This window comes from Macaca mulatta, chromosome 10 (genome assembly GCF_049350105.2).
Source record: "Macaca mulatta isolate MMU2019108-1 chromosome 10, T2T-MMU8v2.0, whole genome shotgun sequence".
Taxonomy (NCBI): domain Eukaryota; kingdom Metazoa; phylum Chordata; class Mammalia; order Primates; family Cercopithecidae; genus Macaca; species Macaca mulatta.
This window is the reverse complement of record NC_133415.1, coordinates 110185768-110205103: the sequence shown is the minus strand read 5'-3', so window position 1 is coordinate 110205103 and position 19336 is coordinate 110185768. Positions and strand designations below refer to the sequence as shown.

General features: G+C 60.1%; 1 protein-coding gene across 2 annotated transcripts; it reads right to left on the bottom strand.

Moving 5' to 3' along the window:
* Positions 1–1448: 1448 nt before the first annotated feature.
* RBM38 (RNA binding motif protein 38) lies at positions 1449–18792 on the bottom strand. Of its 2 annotated transcripts, NM_001257471.1 has the most exon segments (4): positions 1671–3235; positions 16880–16934; positions 17432–17555; positions 18372–18636. In NM_001257471.1, coding segments are annotated over 4 exon segments (714 nt in total). In that variant the 5' UTR covers positions 18609–18636; the 3' UTR covers positions 1671–2937.
* Positions 18793–19336: the final 544 nt, after the last annotated feature.

The window sequence follows — 19336 nt, the reverse complement described above, 5'->3', positions numbered from 1 at the left end:
ACAACCTTCTTGCACAGTGAGGCTCAAGGCCAGGGCAGGCCTGGCTGGGCTCAGCCTACATGTCTGGGCACAGCCCGGCCACCTCAATCAGGCCCACGCCCTTCAGCTCCAGGCAAGCCCCCCACCGCATCTCCTGGGGGTCCAGGCAATGTGGGCTCCACTCCTAAGCATCTTGGTTCATCAGTCTGTTAACGCGGCTACCTGGAAGGTAACTGAGACCATCCATGAAAGCGCGTGGCACAGTGTGCCGACCAGTCAGCGGCCACAGATGTTGGTGCTGCAGCGCTGGGGTTGAGGACTCTCATTGCCGGGGCTGGTGGCCACGCTTCTCATCCCTGCTGCCCTCAGCCGGCCCCTGCTCCCCACTCAGCTCGGGTGACTTAGAAATTCTCTCTCCTGGGTTCGTCATCATCCAGAGCCTTCAATCCTGGGACCCAGGAGATGTTTTCAAGGCCTCAAGGCCTTCCCGAAGGCCTGTCCCAGAGGCTGCCACCAGCTGATAGTGACAGGAAACATGCAGGCCACGAGTGGCCTTCACGATAACCCTGGCAGTACCCGCAGCCCCCTTCTGTGGTCCCCCAAGTTCTTATCAGCTGCGGCAAGTCTCCTCCTCCGGGCTGGAAGCCCCATGCTGCCCTCCCTGACCCCTCACGAGTGTTTGCAAACTGAGACAGCAGGAGGGAGGGGCTGGGCGGGCCTGAGAAGAAGTGTAGACCCCCACAGAATCTCTATCCCCTCCCCGCAGGAAACCTGTCAGTCTATCACCCCGGGGTACTGTTGTGTCTCCCCCAGCAGATGATAAACCCAAAGGGCAGCTGTCTGCTCTATCCTCAGCACTTTGCACATGACCCAGCACACATCTTGGGATGACGCGAGTGAGCAATTCAAGGAAGGACTTAATGGATTCTCCAGCCGTGACACCTCCTCTATGAAGGCCTCGTGATTTCCCCAACTCTGAGTTCTAGATGCTGGGACTATCTAGCCCCAGACCAAGGCTTCCTTTCCAACTCTACCCTAAGGGCGGTTGTCCTGGACACCTGCCACTGTCCTCTCAGGAGCCCACATTCAGGGTCTTCTGGTGGCAAACCTCTTTCTCTTGGGGAACTGTCCTCCTATTCCACAGGGATCTGGGGGGACTGCCAATCACAAACCATGTCCAGATCCCTCCCCAGCCATAGCACCAAGAAGTAACCCGAACGCAGTCCTCTCGGGGTCTGAAGCTGATGCTGGATGACGCATGGCGGAGGTAACGCCAGGCCTCCCCTGCATTAGCGGGTGGGAAGAGGGGTTGCGTCTGTTCTGCTACTGAGGCTCAGCGGCCGGTGCAGGCCAGGCGCTCTATGCACGGCTGCCAGTGAAATCCTGGGTTCCTGAGCCAGGAGGGCGGGGCATGGGTGATGCTAAGGCACCAGGGGAGCTCTGCGTTTTGAGAAAAATTACAGACCAACTTTTTCTTTAAAGAAAACAAGTTTTATTTTTATCATCAGAACATTCTAATAAAAATATTATTATGAGATTAGCTACCTTTATTCTCTGGGCCTTGACTCTGTCCCAGGCCTGCCCTGGAGCGCCTGCACGCTCAGCTCCCTGAGGTAGGTCCGGAGGGAGACCCCCGCTGCCCCCCGCCCTCGGCCAGGATACCTCTCACCTCATGTCCCCTCCTCCAGACCCCCACAGCCCTGGATGCCCCATAGCAGCCCTGCCACAACTGGCAGAACTGCTTCCTCCCTCCACCAATCCCCAAGACAGGCAGGAACCGTCTCGGGCTGGCACACAGCAGGTGGTGCGGGGGTAGAGGGAAGAGGCGCACCCTCCTGCACTCAACTGCTCCAGCAGGCAGAGCTGAGGGCCCCTGCCCCCCCAGGCTGGCACCACCGTGGTCTAGACCCTGAGTGGCCTGGATGCTGTGGGTCACTCCCTTCTCCCCTTCCACAGTGGTTGGGGAGTTGGGGAGGGAGGGAGGGAAGGGAGAGGAGCGTCAATGTCGCAGTGACGGGGTCCTGAGACAACTCACTCTGCCACCCTGGCAGGTGGCAGCAGACAGTGGCCCGCACGGGCCTGCAGGGCCTCCTGTCTATGGGGCCCATCCCACCGAGAGGATCCTGGCCCATGAGCCGGCAGACGCTTTATTATACAGAAACACTGTCGTCGTCTCCATGGGCGGAACCAACAAAAGCAAGTCTCTCCAAGTCAAAAATAGGTTTTGGATTCTTGGTGGCGGCAGTATCCGCTGAAAAAATAGACTGAACTTCTGAAATTATCTTAGTAGCAAAACAATTACAAGAAAAAAGTTGCAACTTCAGTGCTGTGACTGGAAAGGGGCCTTTGGCCGGCTGCCCCTGTTACCGGCGGCCCCCGTGTGCCTGGGAGCTCCTTTGGGCTTGAGGAAGCCGCCCATGTGCCCTGATGGAGAAAATGCAACTCCAACAGGAGGCCGTGTCCTCACACCTCGACTGTGCTCACAGCTCGTGAGGATCAAGTTACAATACACAGTCCATTAACCTTCTTGCTCTCAGGTTTCCCTGGAGTCAGGCATCCCTGCACAGGGCAGGGCAGCCAGGGGCTGCAGAGGGTCTGTGACACCCACCACGATGCAGCGGGGGAGACACAAACCTGAGGGCACCTGGAGTGTGGAGAGGCAGGAGAAGGTGCAAGGAGAGGCTGCCATGGTGTGCAAGGAACCTGGGATTGCGTCTTTAAATAGCTCTCGGTCATTCTTAAAGTCCTCCCTCAAGACACAATGGGACCTAGATTTAAAGAGAAGCCATCTCCCCGCTGTCCCCAGGTGCAGGCGGAGTGCCCGAGCGGTCTTCGGAGGCCTGGGTGCTGGTGGCACCTCACTGAAGCTCAGCCGGGCTGTCGCCGGCCCATCATGGCCTGGCAGCTCTGTCTGCTGTGAAGGTGACAATGCCACAGTCCTCGGGGCAGGAGCACCCCTCACTGCATCCTGTCGGGCTGCAGCTGCGGCGCCTGGTACTGCACGAAGGTGGTGGGGGCTGCGGCTGAGAGGGCCTGGGGCACGGCGGCCGGGTAGCTGTAGCCCACGAAGCTGGCAGCCGTGGCAGGCGAGGCAGCATATGGGTACTGGTCATAGGTGGCCGGTGGGTACTGGGCGTAGGCCGGGCTGGCCGGCGTGTACTCAATGTAGGGCGAGGACAGTGACGGGACAGGGGCGGCCGGGATCACCACACTGGGCTGCACGATGGCTGGCGGGTAGATGTAGTGCGGGGTCAGCCTGTGGGGCCAAGCAGAGCGGGTCAGGGCCAGAACAGAGTCGGGGAACAGCTCAGAGAACAGCAGGGTAAACGATGTGTGCCGCCCCCCGCCCCCTGAGCCCCAACTTTCCTCATCAGTTAGATGGGCACAGAAACAGCACCGGGCCGGAGGCTGCTGCCTCAAGGCCTTTGCACTGGCTGTTCGTGCTACCCACCAGGCTCCCTCCTCCCCTCCACGTCTCCTTTTCAGCAAGGCTCTTCCCAGACTGCACCCCCACATCCCAGCCCTACACCCCACATCCCTGGGGCTGGTGCAAAAATAACAATCTTGGATGGTTGTTTTCAAATGACTGAGAATTTGAAGCCACGACAGCACAGCACAAGATAAAGAGCAGGCCCACGTTGCACGTCTGGGAGTCCAGCCCTGTTCATCTCCCTGACACCCAACACCCACCAAGTGACACTGCACACTCAGCTCATGGACATGCCCTCTCCCCCAGCCAACACCTGCTCCTCACAGAGTTTCTCTTTCTGTCCCTGCCAGCACGGACTCTGGCCTGCAGCAGCTCCGTGAGGACGTGACAGTGACTGCGTGAATGCTGGAGCAAAGGAGTGCAATGGCACCGACCACTGAGATGACGGCGCCAGCAGCTGCCAGACTCGCCAGCACCCACGCTCGGGGAGACCCGTACTGTGATTGTGTGCATCAACCTGTCGGCTCAGTCTTCCCATCATGAGGCCCATTTCACACACGGGGCCAGGTGACTTGCCCAAGGGCCCACAGCTGATGAGGTGGAGGGGCCAGGAGTCAGCCGGCCTCACAGCTGTGCTCTTAACCCTACCTGAGTAGGCCACTGTGGAAACGCGTCGAGGCCACCACTTCCTGCCTGCTGTGGGCTAGCCATGCAACACCATGCCCAGCTCTCAGCAAGGGGGAAACGTGGCTCAGGGAGGCAGCTCTCCCGGCATGTGCCTGCTCTGCCAACCACCTACTGGGTGGCCTGGCGCAAGCCGCTCAGCCTCAGTTTCCCAGGTGGCAATAGAACAGCCACCTCCGCGGCATCAGAAGCTGCTGCAGAGCCTGAGGCACGGAGTGGTCTTGCCAGGGCACAGCACTGCACCCTGGGCATCAGGATCTCCTCTGCCTTGCACGCCTGCGTGTTACACAGGCCAGGCCCGCCTGGGGGGCAACTTGGAAGCTCAGCTTCCTCCTGCACCCGTAGGCAGAGCCCCTACTCAAGGGAAGCAGCTCCGGAAAAGTACAACATCTTCCCTGCATTCTCCTGCATTCGGCAGGGACAGAAACTGGGCAGCGTTCTGGAGCACGTTTTGGTAACATGTGGGCCACTGAAAACACGTGCTCCCTCCCCAGAGCCAGGGACCCTGAGGGTCAGAGAGGAGCCCTGGCTTCCAGCACAAAGGCAGGGGTGCTCAGTGGATCCTGCAGCCCTACAGGAACAGTGGGAACCAGGAAAACCTGGATGACAGGGGTGCGGGTCCCTGCTCCTCCCACAGACCTGGCAGCAAACAACTGAGGGCACACCTGGCCTGTGCCTGAGGGGGCACCCAGGGCCTCTTGCTCCCCCCACCCCATCTGGGAAGTGTGTGGGAAGTTTCTACACCGCGTCACCCTCTCTACTGCTGTTTTCCTTCCCAGGTTGAGCCACCCTAATGGCTGCTGTAACCACACCTGCAGCCCACACGGCCAACCCTCCACAGCATCTGTCCAGAGGCCCAGGTAGCTCCTGCCAGGAACCCAGCAGCGACGCCTCCTCTCCCTCTCCCCAGCTTAGAAGGTCTGCTGTCCACCCTGCATTCTCCATGGGAACAAGAGCCTTGCACGGAGCCAGGCCTGGGTTCGAATTCCGGCTCTCGAGCTGTAACGCCCTTCTCACATATCTGCCAGGATGCAGAGCGGAGCAGACCGCACAGCCCCTGCCCTCGAGGGGCTTAGCCTCTAGGATGGGAGAGGCACTAAAACGCACCAACGCATGAACCAGAGTCTGTAGGTCGGTGGGGGGCAGCGTCTGGGGAAGTCAAGACAGCAGAGGGCTGTGATGTGTGGACAGCGATGGGGGAGAGGACAGGGCAGCTTCTTGAAGGAGGGGATGCCTGCAGAGACCTAATGATGAGGCAGAGCTGGCCACAGGGGAGCAGCCCTGAGGCACAAGGACGGAGGCAGGCGCCAGTATGAGCATCTGAAGAGTGGACGAGGGCAGCCGGTAGCCTCTGTGCACAACCCTCCAGCGGCACCCCCACCATGGGGGCGGCCCGGCCGGCTGACCCCTGGCTTCCACCGCACATCCAGCTCCACGCTGGTGCCAGCCCACACCCCGCAGCGCCTCGATCCCTCGCCTCCTCCCCACATGGGCCTGGGACCTGCCAATGCCTCTGCCCGGAGCCCTTGTTCCGGCCCCGCGACCCCACGTGGAGGCCAGTCCCCCACCTCCCTATGCTGCCTGATGCCCCACCGGACGGCACGCTCTGTCAGAGAGATGGTTCTGTCTGGACCCCAGCTCCCTGCCAGGGCCAGGCCTGTGGGAGGCACTGGGCACCCTGTGGCGCTGACAGAACAAAGGCCCGGTGGGCGGCACAGACCCCACTGAGAAAGATGAGGCGCTCTGGCCAGCAGAAGTAGGGGGCCCCAGTAGGGTCTCAGAGGCCTCCTTCAGGAAGGGGGCGAGTGGAGACACAGCAAGGACTGTCTTGGGACTGTGCCCAGCAGGCTGTCCCTGGCATCACCAGTGCCCCCCCACCCAGCTCTCGGAACCTCAAAAACATTCCTTAGTTGGAGGCTATGGAAGCTTTGAACCCACAACTTCTCCAAACATGGGCAGTCATGCCCCTGCCTCAGACACCTCCCCCAAATGTGGATCCCATGTGGACTGCAAAGGCAGACAGGGCCCAGAAATCTGCATGAACAGGCCCAGGGTCCTGATCCGCAGCTGCCTTCAAGAACCGCTGCCCAGACCAGGGACACAGAACACAAGTGCCTGGGGCTGTGGGGCAGCCAGGTTCCGCCACACTCACCTCTAGGGCTGCCGTCATTTCCATCGGGTTTCTGATGCCCCACATCATCGGCGCCAGAGCCTTGCATGGGCCACCAAGGAGCTGCCCTACTCGGGGCGACTCAAACACAAGCGTGGGGGAGCAATGTTCAGGCTGGGAGGAACGGGGGCTCTCCTGTTTCCTGATCCTTGCAGACACCGCATGTCAGTATCTACTCATCTTTCTGTACATAAGGGGCCTGGGATAACTTACGAAGCATTTTCAAAGCCACAGAAGGCCAGGCGCAGTGGCTCACGCCTGTAATCCCAGCACTTTGGGAGGCCAGGGAGGGCAGATCATGAGGTCAGGAGTTCAAGACCAGCCTGGTCAACATGGTGAAACCCCGTTTCTACTAAAAATACGAAAATTAGCCAGGCGTTGTGGTGGGAGCCTGTAATCCCAGTTACTTGGGAAGGCTGAGGCAGGAGAATCGCTTGAAACCAGAAGGCAGAGGTTGTGGTGAGTTGAGATCATGCCACTGCACTGCACTCCAGCCTGGGCGAAAGAGCAAAACTCCGTCTCAAAAAAAAAAAGCCACAGAAAAGATGCTAGTGTTAGCCCATTTCCCAGAGAGGAAATCCGAGGCTCAGAGAGGCCCCAAGCGACTTGCCCCATCACAGAGCAAGGGAGTGGCACAGTGGGGTCTGCTGCTGGTAGCTGTGCCCACAAGGACTGGTTGGGGCCCCAGATTTGGCTCAAAATAAAAGGAAGGCACAGCAGGGGCCACACCTCAGGGCCCCAAGGCGGAGTGAGAACACTGGCCGACGTTAAGGTAGAAGGAGCCACGAAGCCCCGCCAGGCAGGAGCTGGGCTCCAGCTGCTTCTCTCCCTCCTAGGGCTGCACCTTGGTCCTGCACTTGTCTGAGTTACCAAACAGGTTTCAAAACTTCCAAGGTGCAGTTTCCTCATCTGTAAGTTGGGTCCTACAGAGGATGGCCTCGAGAGCTCGCTGTGAGGCGCTAGAGGCATCACTAGAGCAGCGATTCCCAACCAGGACAACTGTGTCCCCAGGCGATGCTGGAAAATGCCTAACGACAGTCCTAGTTGTCACAACTGACAACTAGGCATATGCGGTGGGGGTGGGAGTGCTGCTGACATTAGGGGTCGAGGCCAGGGGTGTTGAATGCTTCATACAACGCCCAGGGTGCCCCCACCACAAAGAACGATGCCCCCCTAAAGGTCTGCAGTGCCGAGGCTGAGACGCCCGACTGTGGAACATCAGAAACCACACGGGGAAGGGCAAAGACAAGGAATCCTCACTGCTGTTCTGACCACAAGTGCCCATGCCGGGGGCGGGCCGCAAAGGAGGCAGGTGGGAACTAAGAGATACAGAGGGGCACACGCAGCCATGCACGCTTGGGCGAACCCACTGAGTGGTCAGGTGAGACAGAAAACTGCAGCCAAACCACTGGCCCCACATTGTCCAAGGGCAGCCCCACCCTAGGCCTGCGTCCGGCCGCAGGCCCAAGACTCCACTCCCTGGCAATGGGGAGAGGGTGCATGCGCCAGGCAGGTTCCTCAGCACCCCCACCCATACTCCAGACTCAGAAAGGTCAGGTGCCACAGCCTCTGCACACAAGGGTACGGCCTGGTAGCCGCACACCACCCTACCCACCAAGCTCCAGTCAATACCGTGTGCCCTGCCCTGGCTTGCCTGCCAGGGCACATGTCTGCCTGGCCCTGGTGGGACTCCCCTGCCCTCTCCACTTCAGTGAAGAGCCCACCCGGCCACCCAGGCACTGCCCTGCCCACTCCCCCCAACTGCAGCCCATGCCCACACCATCCAACAGGGGAGCTCCCTGCTTCCATCCCTCAATTCCCCGATCCTCCCTCTCCTTCATCACCAACTCTCCAGGTGGGTGAAATGGCACGGCCCTGCCTTGGTGGTGGTGGCGGCCCGCCTCCCATCCCTGAATCCTTCACCCAGCGGAGGCCAAAGCTGTCTTAAAAACATCAAGACCCATGCCTGGAATCCTAGCATTTTGGGAGGCCAAGGCGGGCAGATCATGAGGTCAGGAGATCGAGACCATCCTGACCAACACGGTGAAACCCCGTCTCTAATAATGCAAAAATTAGCTGGGCGTGGTGGTGCGTGCCTGTAATCCCAGGTACTCAGGAGGCTGAGGCAGGAGAATCGCTTGAACCAGGGAGGTGGAGGTTGCAGTGAGCTGAGATCGAGACACTGCACTCCAACCTGGCGCCAGAGCGAGACTCCGTCTCAAAAAACAAACAAAAACATTAAGACTCCATCACCTCCAGGAGCAGAACCCTCCAGCTGTCTCCCATTGTACCCAGAAGAAAACCCAAACTGCTCCCTCGTGGCTTCCAGCGTTATCAGGCCTCAACCTACCTCTTCAAACTCATCTCCACCTGCACTCCCACTGCCCTGGGCTCCTTCTGTTCCCAGATTCGACTCCTTCCCACCACAGGACCTTCGTACCTATGCACTTGCTTCTTCCCACAGCTCAAAGCTCACCCCTCAGGGGCCCACCCTGAGCCGCGGCTCTGTTTCTTATTATCAGAAGCCCCCTTGTCATCTACCTTGCACAATGTCTTTCCCACAAAAGCAGGGTCTCGGCCGCTGCATCCCAAGTGCCCCAGCACAGCAGGTGCCCAGTGCTGACTGTCTGAGGCAGGCCCCAGCTTTGCAGACACCTGGGAGGCAAAAGAGCCCCCCGCCTTGGAATGGCCACTGCTTCCCAGGCCAAGAGTCCCTGCCCCAAGAAGGCAGAGAAAGCAGTTCAGCCTTGAGCAGCCAGGGCTGGGTAGGCTGGAGGGACAGGCAGGCACGGCTCCACCCAGCAAGTCACAGCTAGACAGGCACAGCCCACCAGCCTCTGCTCCCCAGCCAGGTGCCTGGCGGCCCCGGGTGACCTCATCACTGCCTCTAGGGAACCACACGCCCCAGGGGGCTGCTGTGAGGATCTAATGCTCTGTGCACCCCGGAGGCCTCAGCAGCATCGATGCCTCCTCGGGCCTGAGGAATGCTGGGAGGAACAGAGGCCCTTCCTTTCCTAGGACTTTCAGCCCCAGGCCAGAGGGCAGCAGACAAGAACCCTTGGTGAGCAAAACAGACCAGAGGCCAGGCGCAATCAGGTAGGAGCCCAAAGGTCGGGGGACCCAATGCCCATCAGGGCTGCTCCTGTCTGGCCAGGGCCCGCCGGCCTCTTCAGGACAGGGCACTTGCTCCCTCTCTAGAAGCCACTGTGGAATCGGCCCGCTGTACGGCCGCCGCTGGAGTCCCATCCGTTCCCCAGGGATGCAGAGCCACGGCCCAGCTGTTCCCTCACAGGAGTGGGCAGGAACCTCCTTCCCTTCCAGTTTCCTTACAAGTTCCAGCCTCAGAACAACCGGGCTTCGGTGCCTCCTCATCCTCTGCAGAAAACTTCTATCCTCCCACCAAGATCCCGGAAAAGGGCCTTGCACCAATCAGAGGCGAATCTGTTTCCCAGAGAATTCATCCCACCACTTGTGCAAAGTCCAGGCAGAGCCAAGGAAGAAACCAGGGGCATGGGTGGGACAGGCCTCCCACATGCCACCCAAGCCCCTCTGCGACGCTGGACACTGGGCACAGGTACCTAGCTGGGGTCAGGGGTGTTTGCGGAAGGATGACTTAGGGGTTCTCTGCTTCCCTCTAGTGCCGGAGCCTGGGCAACACCAAACTCCCAGATCATGGAGTCACTGAAACCGGCCACCATTAGGGCTGGAAAGGCCAGGCCATCCCAGGAGGGCTGGGCATGCACAAGGAGCTGGCTCTGCCACAGCCCAGGAGAGGACAGGGGGACCCAGGGCCTGGTCCACACTGGAAATCTGAAGTGCCTGCCTCCCTTCCCATTCACATGTGGCCCAGGCAGCATCTGCACCCCAACACAGCCAGGGTCAGCACACAGCCAAGAGCACCCCAGCTGACTCAGTCCGCGGAGACTCAGGGGTCCAAGGGCAGGAAGAGCCCCAAGTCCAGATCCTGGCCATGCCTGTCCAAGTTGCATGGACCATCATCACTCAGTCCCTCCGGCCTCTGTTTCCCCATCTGTACACTAAGGATGCTGCAGAGTCCAACGCTGCCCCCAAGACAGAGGGCTGGGGCCCCTGCAGTCTGAGAACCCCACGCCGGCGGGCCGGGCGAGGGAAGCACAGATGGTGCCTGGGACACATGCTGCCCACACTCAGAGCAGAACTCTCGGTGACAAGAACTGACCATGGCCCACGAGGACTCATTTTCTGAACATAAAGTCGCCTCCGAAAATAAAAACGAAAAAGGCAAATGAGCCCATTTCACTTTCCCTGCTCTCCAGGGGCCTGGCCCCACCGCGGCAGAGAGACCGCAGCTCTTAGGGTTCTGACTCCCGCCTGGCTGGGTGTGGGAAGGTCCCCGAGGCGCCCGGCAGGCAGGAAGCCAGGCCACGGCTCTGCCTCCCGGGAATCCCCAGTGACTTGTTAGGGGGAGGGCCGGGAGCTGGTTCTGACATTCAGGTTCTGTGGGGCAGCCAGTCACAGGACACAGGTCAAACGTCCTCTCTGTGGGGCAATGCCAGGCCTGGAACAGCATCTCCAGCTGAACCTGCCCAAACTCCAACTCCTGACCTCCCCAAAACTGTACTGCACCAGTCAGGGCCAAGCCCATCTCCCACTTCATAGGCCCAAAGCTCCAGAATCTTCTTGGACTCCTCTGTCCCAGGTTCTTCAAAATATGTACCCAGAATCTCACTGTATCTCACCAGGGCCGCTGGGGCAGGCAGCACCCTTGTCTCATGCCTGGATTACTGGGCATCCTCTAAGGGCCTCCAACCACCACCCTAACCCTCGGCAGTCCAGGCTCAACCCAGCAGCCAGAAACAAAAACACTCTGAAAACAAAAATGCAGACTGACCCATCCCTCCTCCGCTCCGAGCCTGCGTGGCCCGGGAGTCACCTGGAGGAAGGTAGCAATGCCTCCCTGGGTCATCAAAGTCCTCTAGGAGCTGAGGCCACCCTGCTGGGCCCTGAGCCTCCCCGGCTGCTCCCTTCCCCTCCCCGCTCCTGTCGTCTTCTGAGGCATGCTGACCTCCTTTGTCTCTCTCCTCCTCTCAGAACCTCGCTGCAGGAAACACTGTTAGGTGTGGGACCGGGTCTCCCCTCACCCCCATGGCACGCGTCCCCAGCCGGGTAGAAAGCAAGCCAAGATCTGTCAGATGAGCTGACCCAGTGCCCAACTCCCTACTCCACCCAAACAAGGTCAGCGGGAAGGTCCTGATGTGCCCAGCACACTGCAGAGTTCTCAGCCTGTCCACCCTGGACACAAGGTGAAACTGAGGTGAAACGAGGAAAGCTGGAGCTTGGGCCTCCACATCGCTCTGTGATCAGGCCTCTGCCCTGAGACAAAGCTGCCTCCCTTGGTCCAAGGCTTCCAGAAGAGGCTCCCCAGGCCCAGCAGGGAGCCAGGGTGAGAACTCATGCTCGGAGAGGAGCCCCCGCCACCCAAAGGCTGCTTTCTGTTTCAGCAGACAGGACAAACAACAGGTGCGGCACGGGCGCCCGCCCAGAAGGGCCACAGCGCAGCCCACGCCTGGCTCCAGATGAGCTGCCAAACAGGAAGCCTTGGGGGGGGCAGCGGGGCCACCACGAGACACCCTCAGGGTGAAAACGTGACGCCACAGTGTGTGGGGGAGTCACTTCCTCCCAGCCCCCATGCCGCCTGGCTTGGCTCTGACCTCAGCTTCTGCCTCTGCCCTGCGGTGCTCACCCTGTGCCCGCCACGGCGACCTGCCGCTCGCCTGTCACCCTGGGCCTGGGCTGCTTACTCTTCCCCAGACGCCTATAGGGCCCATTTCCCCCATCCTCAGTGGGACCTTCCCCAGCGCGCTCGCACACGTGCGCATGCGTACACTCACACACATGCCATCACCTGCAAACAGCTCATCTGGCTTTGTTTCACTTTGTATTTTAAAATAATAAAAGACTCCCAAGAAGTTGCAAAAACAGTACAGAGAGGTCCTGTGTACCCTGCCTCCTCCATCCCCCAAGGGCACATCAGAGTAACTAAGGACATTACAAAGCCAGGACACTACCCCAGGCACAGTGCTATGACCCGGACTGCAGGCCTTCGGCACACTGCATCATCTTCTGCACGCACTAACCTTACACGTCATGTGTAGTTACACACGAACTGTGAAGCTTTATCACACACAGACACATCTCCCCACCACTGTACTCGAGACGTGGGACTGTGAGGTCCCCACACAGGCACTCATTCCGCCAGCTTCCTGTTTAACTGCACGCATCGCCACGCGGGCCCGTGAGTACACAAACAGAATGTGGACACCCTGAGATCGGGGACTGTGTCTTTCTTATTCAAAGGATCCCTGGCACCAGGCCTGGCATACAGCAGGCACTCAATAAACACCTGATGGATGAATGATGCTGGGAGTGGCTGCTGACGCTCTCCCCGGCTTGCGCATCCCATGCTCTCAAGGAGACAGACATCTTCCCATCACTGCCTCCCCAGTCCCTCCTCTTACCCTGGGGACCCAGGTGCTCTATCCAGGCCCTGTGGCATGCACACACCAAGGCCCCGTGATGGCAAGGGCAGCCATCTACTACCCAGCCAACGTGGGCACCAGAGACCTTCACACGAAGGATGTTGGGGTCCCTGAAACTATACACACAGTGGGGCAGGCACATGCCTGGGAGAGGGTCTCACGGCCGTCATCAGTCTCAGGGCCTTGTGCTCTGATTCATCCAAGAGCTGCCATCTAGCCAGAAGGAGATGCTGAGTCCTTGGGGGAGGGACAAGAGTCTCGCAGCCCCCCAGCTCAGGCCCCACCATCCCGGGATGTGTGAACCCAACAAGTCTCTCAGTTGCTCTGAGCCTCGGTTTTGCACAATCAACAGACCCCGGAGCAGGGCCGGTAAGAGATGCGTCACTGACCACCTGTGACTTCCCATGGCCAGGCCCTCCACACACAGTCAGGTTGGCCCTGTAGAGAAGGCAGTGTTACTGTTCTCACTCACAGATGGGCAGGAGCCTGCAGAGATGGGCTGGGCCTGGCCTCAAGCCCAGGCAGACCCCGGGGCCCTTGCTCCTGGATATGGCCTGTACCTGACACCCCGGAGTCCCAGGAGCCTGTCTTATCCTATCAGAGCCCCTGTGGTGGCCATGTCCTGTCACCCCGTTGTGGCCAGTGAGGCTTAAGTGGAAGCCTGTTGAGGCCTCTGTGAAAGCTTCCATTTTTCTGCTAGAAGAGACAGAGGCAGTTCGTACTATCCCTTATTGTCCTTTCTGCCCTGAACGTGGCTGTGTTGTCTGGAGCTGTGACAGTCATCTTGTGACCATGAAGCAAGGTCCAAGAGACTCACAGATACTCGTCCTCACACCACTAAACCCAGGGAACACTGGCAATGTCTGGAGACATTTTCGGTAGTCATGACTTGGGGGAGGCAATGCTACTAGCTTCTAGGGGTGGAGGCCAGGGATGTTCCACCCCCTTCCAACATTCTAGAATGTACATAGCGAGGCACTCAGTGAACGGGAGTCAAGGCCACAGTCGGGCCTCCTTAACAGGCAGGGAGAGCTGCACCCAGGGAAGCAGCTGGTCCTTCAAAAATAACCCAAGGAGAGGCTCTGGGCGCAGCCAGGCCCAGGACAAACCTCTACTCCCGGTGCCCTCAGCCCAGGAATGAACAGACACCCCCTGACACCAGGGCACCTTCCAGGCCAGACTAAGCTCTGCCTGGGCACAGACCCTCTCCAGATGGCTGCAGCTCCCCTCCCTCCAGCAGGTGACGGACACGCTCAGCTGGCAGACACCCTTGGCGGGCCAGGGCCACTGGCTCCTGCACTTGCCACCGCAGAGGAAGGCTCCTCTAAACCGCGGACGTTGGCCCCGCCACATACAGTTAGAAATGCACAGGTGAGTTAGGTCTCACAGAGCCTGTTCAACTTAAAAAAAGGAAAGAGGCAAGGAAATCCCGGCAAATAGCATGAAGTGTAAAGTTCTTTGGTAAATCATTCGAAACTAACATTGAAGACCCAGCCAGGCGAAGATTCCACAGGGTCCTGCCTAAAAGCAGAGCTGTGGGATCTTCAGAGTTGTCCAGGGCAAGGTATAAAAGGTCGGGGTCAGAAAGTCGAGGAAGAGTTCAGCCAGGCATGGAAGGGGTTAACTGGTGGACAACGCTCAGTTGCCCGGGCTCCTGGCTCCCACCTCCCTCCATGCCCTCAGCCAACAGCAGGGCGGGCCTCGCTGCCAGCCCAAGGCCGACAAAACTGGCCGCTGAGTCAGGCCCGGCTGTGCTCCCGGGGCCTGATTGTTCACAAAGACAAAAGGGACGCTGACGGTCCAGCTCTCCAGTGGGCGGGGGCTGGGGGCAGACAGCTGACCCAGGCAGCCCGCCCCGCTGCACCCAGGAGCTGCACCCGGGAGCCTCCCCCCACCCACCTCAGTAAGGCCTAGAGGCAGGGGCAGGGGGCGGCGCAATTCTCAGAGGCTTGAGTTCAGATCTCCCAGGAAACCAAGAGCGGATGGTCCCTCTGACACCGTCCCTGTTTGGGTCTCCACCCTTTGGCAACCAACAAATAGAGTCTGCGGCCTCTTCACCGTCACAGGTATTAACGGCCAGCCAGCAGATTTAGTTACAAAACACCGTCGCCTGAAGTCGGGTGCACACAGTGGCAAACACTGACTGATCCCAACTGCTTCTGGATGGGTGGTGTTCACAGGATTCCAGGACAGCAAGGGAAAGGTCGGGTTGGGGCCCTTCCCACCCTACCCCACCAAGAAAGCGTATGTTCAGGCACCCACCACCTGTGTTCTAATCTCCTCCCGGACGTCTATTACCTCGCCCCCTCCCCGGGCCCGGACATGTGCTTAGCCGTTCTCTGCCTCAGTTTCCCCACCTATAAAGTAAGAATAGTTTCAGTCCACTGTTTTAAGCAGTTAATGTTCCTGTTTTCTGGATAAGAAGGATGCCACTGCCAAGACAGACCCAGCTGGTAAGCGGCAAAGTCAGGATTCGAACCCACATGTGCAAGCCCCAGAGGCCGAGCACTGATGGTTATGGAGTCCCACAGGCAGCTGCGTGGATCAGAGAGAGCCCAGATGCAGGCGGGAAGGCCTCATCCCACTGTAAGCAGAAAAGAGCTGCAGGCACTGGAGGCGCACACCCTTGCCTCTGGGCAGCCGCTCCTGCCCAGCCCATGCCCCCAGGCGCCTGCTGTGGGCCTGGGGAACGGAGCCAAGGTTCTGAAAAACAAGGAACACCCTCTTCTTGTGGCCTGAACCCCAGAGGAAGAATCTTGGTGAAGGCATGAAGGCTGGAGTGTCCCCAAACACCCTCTGAGACGATTCTAGACATCTACAAAACAGATTCCAGGATGAGACGGACAGGGCGGCCTGCTCCCACCACCCTACATACTCCCTTCCCAGGAGGACAGAGGCACCCCAGCAGGAAGCTGAGCTGCCCGGCCACTCACAAAGGCTAGGAGGGCCCCGCCACCCTCCAGCACCCCTCAACCAGCGGCTCCTCCCATTGCTATACTTGCACACATCCACCAGTACACACAGAAGCTGGCAGGGAGCCCCCAAGTAACCCCAAGCGCTCCCAAAAAGTGGGCACAACAACTTCTGCTGGGGCCTCTAATCCATTCACCTGGGAGCCAGGCTGAGCCCAGTTCCACAGGCCCCTTGTTCACACTGCCCCGGTGAGGCAGGTTACTCCTCAAGCTGTGTGTCTCTCCATGGTATCTACACGGTGCACGCACGTGTGTGTGCACACACATGATCAACTGGCATTAGGGATTCGGATTCAGAAAGCTCATGAAGTGCCAATGCCCTAAAAGGGGTGGTGGTCTCTGAGCTGCCTTCCCCTCCAACTCCAACCCCATCAATACGCCACGGTGCTAGGGCAGACAGCTCCCATCCATCACCGGGGTGGGGAGGCAGGACACAAGGCAGGACCCTTTGTATCCCTTAAGTGTGCGTGTCCTTCCCCCAGCAGCTGCCAGGCCTTATCAGATGTTTTAAAAAGGGCAGGGAGGTGGGAGGCATTTTAGGATGGAGAAGAGTGGGATGTGCTGCTTCTAAATGAGTCAGACTAGAAGCCCACAGGCCAGGCCACTCAGGCAGGTGGCCTCCGCCCCGAACACATCATATCTGCTGCAGCGTTCAAACATCAGACCTGGGAGGCAATGGCCTACTGCCACCACCTGCCCCAGCACTAGAGCAGGTGACAGGAGTGCCTGGGTAAGAGCCCGGCCTGCCAGTCCCTAAGAGTCATCAGCAAACACTTTAATAGGGCGTTACCTGCACCAGGCCCACCCTAAACCCTCTATTCAGAGAACTCAGATGTGCTGTGCCCACTCTCATTTTACAGGTGACAAAACTAAGGCCATACACCTAGCAAAGGGAGCTGGGGTGTGCACCAAGGCAGGCAGGCTCCAAGGCTCACGATCCCCTAGGTGGTGCGGCCTCTGCCAGGGATGGAGAAATGCAATCTGCCTTCTCTTCACTCCCTTGGCTTAAACGCAATCACATGTCTGAAAACCGTCATTTCATCAGCCTTCCAGACCCAGGAAGCCCAAGGCCCTCTCCACTTCATCTCCAAGGACTGCCCACCCCAAGCCAGCCACATCCACTCACCCGTAAGTCCGCTGGATCAAGGTGGGGTGCAGCTGCTGCACCCCAATGGCAAAGCCTAAAACGAGAGAACAATCAGGGACTTGGCCTTGCTGCAGGAGCGATGTCTCAGGGGCTGCACACATGGTGGCAGAATCCCACAAGTCACACATCTCTAGTCAAAAGGGATCATCAGCTTCCTCTCCCCTCCCAGGCCTCCCCCTCATGAACCCTAAAACACACCTCTGAAGTGTGGCAGCCAGTGACGCAGGTGTCAGCAGCCACTGGTGTCGGCACTCCCAATCCCCAGGCCCCTTCCTCCCTCCTGCGAAGACAGCTGGCAACTGGGATGCAGTACCCTCCCCGCCCCCCCCCCGCCCCCTTCTGTGGGCCACACGCTGTGAGAAAGGGTCTAGATCCTCCAGGGGGGGATGGCTGCCCTGTGGCGGCTCTGCAGGCACATGATAGCCGACTGCCACTGCTGGGGCGAGGAGGGGGGGCCTCTTTCCACCCGACAGATACCGACACCCAATATAGAAACCGAGAAGAGCCAAGCAGGAAAACACAAGCTCTCACCCGTCTGGAGGCTCCGAGGCTTGGCGCCCAGATATGCCAGGTTCACGTTGGCCTTGCGGCCGTCGATGATGGGGTTCGGGTCTTTGCAAGCCCTCTCAGCTGCCGCCCGGTCGGCCATGGTCACCTGGAGGAGCCACAGACACATCAGGGGCTGCCGTGAGGGAAACCAGGGGCAAAAGGGGCAGAGGGCTCCGCCCTGGCACCGGATGCTGCCACCCCTCTCTTCCCTTCCTCTGAGGGTGCCTGTAACCTAGGGTCCTTGAGCCAAAGCCCCTCTGACCCTCCCACAAAGATGCCTCCTGGATTCCAGTTCCTCTCCTCAAAGTTCAAGGCCTGGGAAATGTGGCCTTCAAGGACAAAAATAATCCCCTGCGGGGACAGGGCAAAAACGAACCCCGAAGGGAGGTGGGGGGGCTGCCTGGACTGCCCACCAGTGAGGGCCAAGACTTCCCTCTGGGAAGGAGTTTGCGACGTTGCACTTGGAAGGGAAGTAGGAAAGTGTCTTCAAACCGTTTTTACTTAAGCTGATGTTTATTTGGGGTGGCTGAGGGGGCTGTTGAAAATATGGGGGAGGCCGAAGGGCTCCTAACACCCCGGGGTGGAGCCGTTGCTCCTCACCCGCCGCTGCTCCAGGAAACCCCGAGTACCCACTGGCTCCAAAACCTCCCCACCAACTTAGGAGTCCTAATTGAACACAGCGGCTCTTCCTTTTAAACCAGGGGTGGAGGTGGGGGTGGGGACAGGGCCCCGGGCCCTGGGTGGTGGGGGCGGGACCGGCAGGAGCGCGCCCGGGGGAGGCGGCAGGTGCGGGCGCCGGCGGGAGGCGCCTGGGGCGGGGGCGGCCGCGAGCCGGCTGGGCGTGTGCCCCGGAGTGGACTCGGCGCCCGGGCCGCGATAAGGTGTGCGGCGGGGTGCGGGCCCGGGCGCGGGGGCCACTTACGAAGCCGTAGCCGCGGGACTTGCCCGTCTGGCGATCGGTGATGACCACGGCCTCCTCGATGTCGCCGAAGCCCTCGAAGTACTTCCTGAGCGAGGCGTCGGTGGTGTGGTACGGCAGGCCGCCCACGAAGATCTTCGTGAACGTGGTGTCCTTCTGCGAGCCGTGCATGGCGCCGGGGGCGGCCGGGGGCCGCGGGAAGCCCGCGCTCGGGGCGCACGGCGCGGGCTGCAGCAGCATGGGGGGCGCCCCGCCGCCTACGGACCCGGGCTGCGCGGGGCTGCGCTCATGGGGGGCGGCGGGGAGCGCGCGGGGCAGCGAGGGGCGCCCGTCCAGCCGCCAGGCCCGACCACTCGCGCGCCGCTCCCGCCGTGCGCGCCGAACTGCGCCGCGCTGCGCTCCCGACCGGCGCTGCGGGGACTCTGCGCCCCGGCGCCGCCCCCGGGCTTTGTAGCCGGCCCCGCCCCCGGCCAGCTCAACCCCGCCCCCAGCCGGCCCCGCCCCGCCCCAGGCGCGCGGGGACCGCCGGGAAGCGTAGTCCCAACCCCGCCCAGCCGCGCCCGGGCGCGCGGAGATCGGGGGGAGGGGCGCGCACGCGGGCTGAGGGCGGATCCGGGCCTGGGGGCGCTGGGCGCGCCTTTCTCTCCAGGCTGCCCCCGCGGGCCCGCCTGGTTGCAGGCACTAAGCACAGCCCTGAACCAGGGAGGCCAGGCCCCTGACCTCGTGGAGCGCACCGTCTGGTGAATTAAATGTAAACGGTTTTTAGCATCTTGTTTATTGAGTCTGTATTTAACCCACGGCGACTTAGGGAACAGCCACGTGTCGTATTAAAAAAGTGAAATGATTTCTGTTTTATGTGTAAGATTAGTTCATCCGACCGATATTTACCAGGGCCCCCATGCGTCACTGGGCGCGAGGCTGCAGCGGAGCACAGATCATATTCCCTGGCCCCACGGAGCGTCTAGGAC

Coding starts and splice junctions, on each gene's coding strand:
- RBM38 (XM_015148713.3), bottom strand. CDS start 18,608: ATGCTGCTGCAGCCCGCGCCGTGCGCCCCGAGCGCGGGCTTCCCGCGG. Junction 17,556..18,371: donor AGTCCCGCGGCTACGGCTTC/GTAAGTGGCCCC, acceptor TGGCTCCTCCAG/GTGACCATGGCCGACCGGGC.